The sequence below is a fragment of the Propithecus coquereli genome, unplaced genomic scaffold (genome assembly GCF_000956105.1).
Source record: "Propithecus coquereli isolate 6110/MARCELLA unplaced genomic scaffold, Pcoq_1.0 Scaffold126, whole genome shotgun sequence".
In the NCBI taxonomy this organism is placed as follows: Eukaryota; Metazoa; Chordata; class Mammalia; order Primates; family Indriidae; genus Propithecus; species Propithecus coquereli.
The window spans coordinates 2,219,346-2,228,535 of NW_012136747.1; the positions used below are offsets into that span (position 1 = coordinate 2,219,346).

General features: G+C 42.9%; 1 protein-coding gene across 1 annotated transcript in view; it reads right to left on the reverse strand.

Moving 5' to 3' along the window:
* The window catches only part of EP300 (E1A binding protein p300), an 86,940-nt gene extending 78,110 nt beyond the window's left edge, over positions 1 to 8,830 (reverse strand). The window contains exon 1 of the mRNA XM_012638161.1: positions 7,523 to 8,830. Within this exon, the coding sequence (XP_012493615.1) occupies positions 7,523 to 7,616 (94 nt within the window). The 5' untranslated portion in view covers positions 7,617 to 8,830. The remainder of the gene's footprint in view (positions 1 to 7,522) is intronic.
* Between the last annotated feature and the right edge of the window lie 360 nt (positions 8,831 to 9,190).

Here is a 9,190-nt window from a genome sequence, read left to right on the forward strand (position 1 = left end):
ATTTCTTTCTATTTTTAGTAGAGACGGGGTCTCGCTCTTGCTCAGGCTGGTTTCGAACTCCTGAGCTCAAACAATCCGCCCGCCTCAGCCTCCCAGAGAGCTAGGATTACAGGCGTGAGCCACCGCGCCCGGCCTAACTTTGGGGTTTTCTACAACGGAATGCCTATAGGGGATCCATGGAGAAGCTACCACATCATCTATCTTTAAAAAAAAAAAAAAAAAAAAAGTCTCCTAAAAATTGCATATCCGTGAACGGTTTCAGAGTTGGTATCTGTTGTATTTTCTACATTTATGACAACTGGTAAACAAAACATGGATCTTAATTCATTCTGGTAATTACAATTTACTAAAAATTCCCAAGGCAAATGATGAATTCATCTCAGAGGAGGTAAATAACATACTCCTTGTCTTCCTGAAATTAGGTTTTTTCTCTTCTGCCGATCCTGTACAGTGTCACCAGAATTAGTCTTCCCCCAATCACGTCACTCTCTTGCTTATAAAATTTTTATTCTGATGGTAAGATAAATGGCAAATTTCTTAGCATATTTATTTGTCTTTCCACAATAGGACCCCAACATCTTTTTCCATCTGTCTCCCACAAAAACACCCCACTATACAGCCTATGTTCCAGCCACATCAGAACCACTTGTACTTGTTTCACCTGAAATAACTAACTTTCCCAACTTTCCCTATTTCTAAGTTAAATTACTTTCAGCTCCACCAACCCTGTTCAAATATACATTTTCTGTATGAAGTTTCCCACTAACACTCTAAATCCACTGTCAGAAATATTCCTTAATGTCTGCCTTTACCCCAAATATTTTTTCAATTTATCGGAGCATAACTTATGGAAAAATTGTGGGTACATATATACCAACCCCACCAGATCCCTTAAGGTACTGAGAGCAAAAACCACCCTAATTCATCCTTACAATCCGAATGTCCAAGACTTGCTAGATATTCAATGTCTGTTGGCTGAAATGAGATACAGGTACACCAAATGAAAGCAGTGACTACTCGAATTCAGGAGAACTATACAACTTCAAAATGTCTAAAATGTAATTCAGCACCATCCCCCTGTCATATCCACCCCACCCCCCTCCACAAATACTTCTCTATGTTCTCCAACTTAGCAAATCGTCACCCACCCATCTACCCAAACTTGAGAATTATCCTTGATTCCTCCATCTCACTATCTAACATCTAATCAATCACCAGCTTCTGTCCACCACCCATCTTCCCTCAAATCTTTCCACTTCTTTCCATCTTCTGTGCAATTACAGTTACACAGTTGGGGACTGGTTCCAGGACCACCACCCATGGATACCAAAATCCAAGGATGCTCAAAAGTCCCTGATACAGGCCATGGGTGATGGCTCGCACCTGTAATCCTAGCACTCTGGGAGGCCAAGACAGGAGGATTGCTTGAGCTCAGGAGTTCGAGACCAGCCTGAGCAAAAGTGAGACCCCCATCTCTACTAAAAATAGAAAGAAATTAGCCAGACAACTAAAAATAGAAAAAAAAAATAAAAAATTAGCTGGGCATGGTGGCACATGCCTGTAGTCCCAGCGGCTGAGGCAAAGAGGATCGCTTGAGCCCACGAGTTTGAGGTTGCTGTGAGCTAGGCTAGCGCCACAGCACTCTAGCCCAGGCAACAAAATGAGACTCTTGTCTAAAAAAAAAAAAAAAAAGTCTCTGATATAAAATGGCATAGTGTTTGCATATAACCTGCACACATCCTCCAGTATTCCTTAAATCATCTCTAGATTACTTACAATACCTAATACAATGTAAATGCTATGTGAACAGTTGTTATACTGTATTGTTTAGGGAATGACAAGGAAAAAAAAGCCTATACATGTTCAGTACAGATGGCAATAATCCTTGATTTTTCCACACATTTTTGATCTGTGGTTGGTTGTACCTGTGAACGCAGAACCTACGAATATAGAGAGCCAACTTTACGGTACCTTCTTAATCTCTGTTACCATATTCTAATACTTCTAAAAACAATCTCTGGGTGGACAACATATAAGCTAACTGCATCATAAGGCCTACTCTAAGACTACTCTATGAAATTCATGCACTTGGCTGTTTATCCACTCTATCTATACAGTAGTCCCCCTTATCCTCTGTTTTGCTTTCTGCTATTTCAGCTACCAGTGGTCTGAAAATGTTAAATGGGAAATTCCATAAACAATTTTTAAATTGCCCACCATTCTGAGTAGCATGATGAAATCTCTTACAGTCCCACTGTCCTGGCTAGGATCTGCATCTTCTCATGGTCCAGCATATTCATGCTGTATATGCTATCAGCCCCTTTGTCAGTGAGTAGTTGTCTCAGTTATCAGCTCAACTGTGTGCAGGGTAACACAGTGCTTGAGTGCAAGTAACCCTTATTTTACTTAATACTGGCCCCTAAGTGCAAAGAGTAGTAATGTTGGCAATTTGGATATGCCAAAGAGAAGTTGTAAAGTGAGTGCTTCCTTTAAATGAAATGGTGAAAGTTCTTGACTTAGTAAGAAAAAAATTGTATACTCAGGCTGCAAATATTGAATCTTCTATCTGCTGAATTGTGAAGGAAAAAGAAATTTGTACTAGTTTTGCTGTCACACCTCAAGTTGCAAAAGTTACAGCCACAGTTCCTGGTAAGTGCTTAGTTAAGATGGCAAGACATTAAATTTGTGGGTGAAAGACACGGACAGAAATGTGTTCTGACATCAGGTTCAGTACTATCCGAGGTTTCAGGCATCCACTGGGGTCTTGGAATGTGTCCCCTGAGGATATGGGGGTGAGAGGGGGTGCATTACTATACATCCATCAAAAAAAACAAAACAAAAACCTACCACTGCCTTCCTTTTAGTATGCTTAGCAGTAAAGCTTAAAACAATTAACACTTAATAAGCACATACAATGCAGCAGCAAGCACTGTCCCAAACATATGATAAAGAAAATTCTCATTTATTCCTATACACAGCCCTATAAGGTGGGCCAGGAGATCGAGACAGGTTAAGCGATTGGCCCAAGGTTCACAGTTAATAAATCCAGGTCTGGGATCTGAATTCTAGTAGTCTCCAAAGCCACTCACCTTTTTTTCCAGTAGTTTTCATTTTACTATTGCTTTCTCAACAAAATTACTCTTAATTGCCCTTTTCGGCATTTATAAAAAAGAATCTACTCTAAAAACAAATTATATCCAAATTGCTCAGAAGAGGCTTAACACCTCAATATTTATTCTCTTAAACTTTTGAAAACTGAGCAATAAAAAATTTCTCATTAAAATTTCAGAAGGGAGCTACCACCTATTATGTGAAAAAAAAAAACATCGACAAAGTTCAATGTTTTAAAATTTTAACATTTGATATAATATGTTTCACTTGTCCATTAATTTCACTAATGTTTGCCACACTCAAAAGTCAACTTTAGAAATCCTCGAAGCAGAAAACTCTAAAATCTGGACAAACCCACAAAAGCAGCATGTTTTATTTTTCCATTAATTGTTGGGTGTATGAATTGCCAAAATTACTCTTACGTTGTTTTGGTAAATATATCAGGAAGAAGTATTTTACACTCCCACTTCTATCTGCAACATTCTTCCTACTCTCTTTTCCTTTCCTATTTACCACTTAATGGCCCTACAAATAACACTTTGCACTAATTTTCAACTGTTTCGATTTTTTCCTTTATATGGAATAGACTAAGGAAGGGACGGAAAAGCAAAGTAAAACAAAAAATAATGCCAAAGGCAACCAAGTCAAAAACCCTTTCCTCCCTCCCTATCATCCATTCACTAGACATGCCAATACATCTCCTACCTCTGCAACAGAACATGAACTTCTCTGTTGGAACGGGGCACCTATATTGTAACACAAGATTTACAACTTAACAAAAATCATTTTATCTCTCACTATCAACCACCGACAACTTTCTTAAAGTTCTAGAAATGAACTCACAAGGCCTTGAGAATAAATAATTGCCAGAGAAGTTTAGGCACTTTAGTAAATGTTTTGCAATTTAACGCTCAGGTCAGCAATACTCCACTAGATCAAGAAGCTATATCTCAAAGACTGCAAAAGCAGAACTCTAATGTAAAGGTTCATGACTAAAAAAGAAAACATAGTATCATAGGTTTAAGAGCTGAAAAAGAGCTGGTCTTCAACTGAAATGTTCTGATTAGGATGATAAATCACTAATATACACTGGTATTTTAAGAAAGTAAAACTGACATTTTAAAAATCCTTACCACTTCTCTCTACCGTGTACATTAATCTAGTGGTCAAAATGTAGATATACTTCATACACTATCTGCCCTGTGCCTTTGAAACAAAAAAAACAAACAACAACAAAAACAAAAACCAACAAACAAAAAAACCAGCACAAAACCCAAGGCCACTGTACCAAGACCAAAAAGATTTTTATCCTACTTAATTAAGCCAGATCCTAAAACTGTTACCCCTCTTTCCAGAGTATACTCTTTACATCCATATAGCATTAAGTGTTTACAAAGCAGTGACAGAACATGTTCACCAAATAATGAAGGCAACAGATTAGCCTCATCATTTCCATCACTCAGATTATCAGAAAAAGGCTCAAGAAGTATTTCCTGGACTTACCTAGTATTAACTTTTCTTCTGGTCAATAATTTTGCCAAAACAATTTTACAAATGGGTTTTATGATCTTTTTTGGTGGGAGGAGATACAGGACAAAAAGTCAATTATCAAATGATTTGCTTTGCCCTAACCACACCAAACTAAATAAAATTTTCAATGGATCAAATGCAAATTTTGAAACAGAAACATAAAGGTGCAAAGGTTAAAAATAAGTCTTTTCCTCTCTATCCCAATACATAAAACTTGAGCTTAATTCCAGCTATCTGAATCAAACTGGGAATTTTTTAGAATAATATCTGAGTATTAAACAATTAAGTCATTTATATTTTGCATAGTGCCTAATCTTAGAAATTCAGAAATTGGGATTTAAATACCAATTTGTTTTGTAACATTTTAGCATACCAACCCACTGGATTTCAGTTTTCTTTCCTATAAAGCTGACACACTAAAACACTCTTGGTAGGTATACTTACACTACACATTTTGCAAGCCTAAATTACTTTTCCAAAAAAAATTTCAGGAGTCTAGAATTTTGGGTTCATTTTCACCAGTTCTAGATAAAAATCATAATCAAGTACCAAGGAATAACTTTCTTTCACATTTACAAAATATCCAGTGACAACTAAAAGTTAGTATGTAGAAGTTGTAAGTTTGAAATTTAAAGTTTTAAAAAGTGAAGTGCCTCCATTAAAAGCTGCATGCAAACTTAACTACACACTGCTGAACGCAAAAAAAATTAAGATGCCCAACTTGAAGTAAGTTCACAGAGGGGCAGTATTTTCTTTATACTCACTTCTCCCCCCAAAACCTCAGACTGGTTACAATTAAAAATTGTACACCAAAGAATTCCTGGAGTAGAATGTTGATGGGGGCGAGGGATGAACCCTCATTACAAAATTTAGAGAAATATCTAATACTCCAAAGACTACTGTCTAGTACTAAGTAAACTCTTAGTGCTATGAGTCAATGAATTAATCTCAAAGTGGAATTTTTTTTTAAATTATAAAAGCCCACTTGTACATTTAGGGCTCATAATTATTCAAAGATATTTCAAGTAGCAAAACATGTTAAAGTACACAGTTTGCATGTTAAAGTACACAGATCAGATATGGAGAATGCAGTAGTACACCTGAACAGAAGTTTGGACAACACAGCTCCAAGACTAACCTGCTCAAATCAGAACTCGTCAAAGTATATAAAAAAGTTTTTCCTACAATATTCCAAGTCACTGGCTAACTCAAACGTAAAATCCATTACACAAAAACTAAAGACACAGCACCAAAATCCATAGGGCAATATGTGTCTAAAGATGATCTAAAAAATCCTTCTGAATGACACTTTAGTGAGTACAAAGAAATACACTAATGTATGAATTCTGAAGAAAAAGACAGCTAAAAAAAAAAAATCCCTGGAGACTACAGAAACTTTAAGGAATAGGTACAAATCAAAGTTCATGCATAAACAATGTTACAAGCTTTAGGTAGAAGGACTCTGCAAGATTCCTACCTCTTAATTTTTGCAGGTTAACTTAAACTCATGACATCTTTCTTACAAAAACAAAGAATTTACAGCATTTGCTATATCCTCCCATTTTCACCCTCTGAAATGAAGCCTACTTAGAAAAATGCTCTAGAAGTTCTCTACAAACTCAAAGGGTACATTTAACTCCATTATGCACTCTCACTGGCAGATGGAGGGATGACGTTGAGGAGCCTGTTCTCGGGGAGTTAAAGAGATGCTCCATAGTAAAGGGGAACATCTTGTAGACTGTCAGATGGCCAGCCATTCTTCCTCTTCATTATCCTAGCATCTCATACAACTACGATAGCAAAGAGACGGTCAGTAGCCATTAGGATAACACCATTAAAGTAAGTTTAAGAAAGGAAGAAGGGATGATGGAAGAAATCTCCCCGAATTTCTACTGACAAAGAGGCTAGTTCAAGAACTGAGTTAAGTAAAAAATTCATGGAGTTTTTAAACTGAAATCTTGATCACCAAATGCTTACAAGTGTAAAAAGGCAAGGACACACACAAATACAAAACCTAATGCACATGTTAAACTTCTGTGTACAATCAACGCGTGTTTGCAGTTCATGACTGGGACTCTTTCAACTTCTAACCTTAATCTTTGTACATAACTTCACAAAATCGCCTTTTTCCTTCCCCTGCAAATGAGAAAGTGACTACAAACTGCAAAGAAAATGCCTCTGCTCTCCCAACCTGAAAACTCAGAGTTTCAGACATTTTGGTCTCGCACCAAAGAACTGGGAGATGTGAAATGAACTGCGCTCCATATTGATTCCTAAAGCAAATAAGAAAAAAAAAAAAGGAAAAAAAGAGCTAATAATGGTAGGTAAGAGAAAATAATGGTTAAACTTTACATATAACCCGAAATCCTGGATCTCACACACAAATAAAAATCAGTATTTTTTTTACACCCCATTCCTCAACAGAAAATCTAGTGCAAAGGAGAGAAAATCTTGAAAAAGAGTGAAAACTAGGGGAAACAGAGTAAGTACAATAAAGAGAAAGGATTCGTAATTCCTTATTTACCAACAACAAAAAAATTAAAACTAAAACTGTACAAAAACCCTTACACACAAATGCACTGGCATTTCCCAAATTAAACTGCATGGGACCAACAATAATGGCCATTTCTGTACAGCACCCAGTTACGAGCTCTAATTCCAGAACACACATAGATATGACATAGTGTTGCAACGAATGTATTAGGAGGCAAAGAAAATGGTTGGGCTACTGGACGTCTTCGACAAGCTCATTCAAACACCTTTAAAATTAATTAAGAGGCAGAGAACTAGAAAGAGAGAGAAAGGAAAAAATATGGAATAAAGGTGCATCGAGTAGAAAAGATTTAGGGGAATGTGGAAGGCAGGGGCTCCCGAAACTAACCTGTGCCATCGCTGGCCGACGCCGAGAGGGCCGGAGACGAGAGTTTAGGCCGCTTGGCTGAAGGCGGCCCCGGTTCCACCACATTCTCGGCCATTTTTAATTCTTTCGGAGATACAAGCGAGGAAAACGAGAATCCTCAGGAAATCTCTTCTTCGGCCCGGGGTCCCCGCCCCGCTCCCAGGGGTGGGCTTGGGGGGGCTCCGCCGGCACCAAAGCGGGTGGGGGAAGTTCCTTTTTCTCTTCTCCGGGTCGCGGTGGCTGGAGAAGGATGCGGACTCGATAGAAAAAGGTAGGGGCAAGTGCGAGAGGCCGGGCCTGGGCCCAAGCCCGGAGGAGGGCACAGGAACACAAATCCACCGAGCGCGTCCGCTGCGGCGAATTCTGGAGAACTCGCGGCTCTAGAGGCGCAGTCCCCGGCCCGCCACGGCCGGCCCGTGCCCAGCCGAGGTCTCTCGGAGCTCCGCCGCCGCCATCAGCCTCTTCCTCCTCGGCGCTGTCCTCCTCCTTCTCATCGCCACAAGGAGGCGGGGGCGAAAAGGGGGGAGAGGAGGAGGCGACGAGAGGCACTCACCTCCTCCCGGTGCCCCCTCCCGGGCCTGCGCCCCCACCCTCCGAGCCCTCCTCCTGCCGCCGCGCTCCGCGCCGCCGCTGCACCGGCCCCTAATGGCCGCAGAGCGCTCACCCGAGCCGAGAGCCAGGCTGACGCCGCCGCCTCACATCGCGCGGCGGCCGGTGGAGGCGCGGCGAGGACGCCGGGCGCGGAGCTGGCCGGCCGAAAGGGCCAAGGGGGCCGGGCCGAGCAACGCTGCCCGCCCGCGCCGACGCCGAGCCCACTGAGGAGGCCCCGCTTCGGCGGCGGCGCAGGCGGCCTCTCCTCGCGCGGCGCTCTCCTCCTTCGGCCTCCTCTCCCGCGGAAAATAAATAAATACGGCCGCCGCTACGGCCCCCACCCTCCGCGGCCAGGTGCCGGGAGCGCCCGCCCCCCGGGGCTCCGCTCGGGGCCGCCCTCGGCGGCGGGCGAAAGCGTCGCGGGGCGCGGGGTTATGTAATGGTCCCCCCTAGGCGTCGACGCCGGCCTGGCTCCTGGGCCGCGGTGGGGGTGTGTGCGGGCGGGAGGGGCTGGGGGTCGCCTCAGCCCGTGCGCCCGGGGCCCCCAGCCACTGTCTCGGCCCCTGCCGCCTCTCTACGACCCGGCTCCCCTCCGCACTCTCTCGCTCCCGCAGTTCGCACTCAGCCTGGCGTCCCGCTTGCCTACTCTCACCCGCTCCCTCTCGCCCTCTCTCCCCCCCAGCCTAGCACACAAACAAGATGGCGGCTGTTGTTTCTTCCCTCTGCCGAATCCTCCTTACAGGCTAGCGGTAGCAGCGGCGGCCGGAAATGAGCCAAGGGGGGGTGAAAAAAGGGGAGGGGCTGGGCCTCCGGAGGGAGGCGGTGAAGGGGCGGGGCCTAGGCCGGAGCCGCTCACACAATGGGGGAAGAAGGGCTGGGGCGGGGCCAGTTCCAATCACGGGACCCGCCCAAGGCCCCAACGCGGTTGGAGCTTCCGCAAACTCCCCTGGCGACACCCGGTGGCTCCCTTTAAAGGGGAGGATTTTAAGGGGGGGGGTCGGGAGTGGATTCTGAGTTTATTTTCAGTCGGTGGACACTTACGGGGGAAGGTACCTGGGC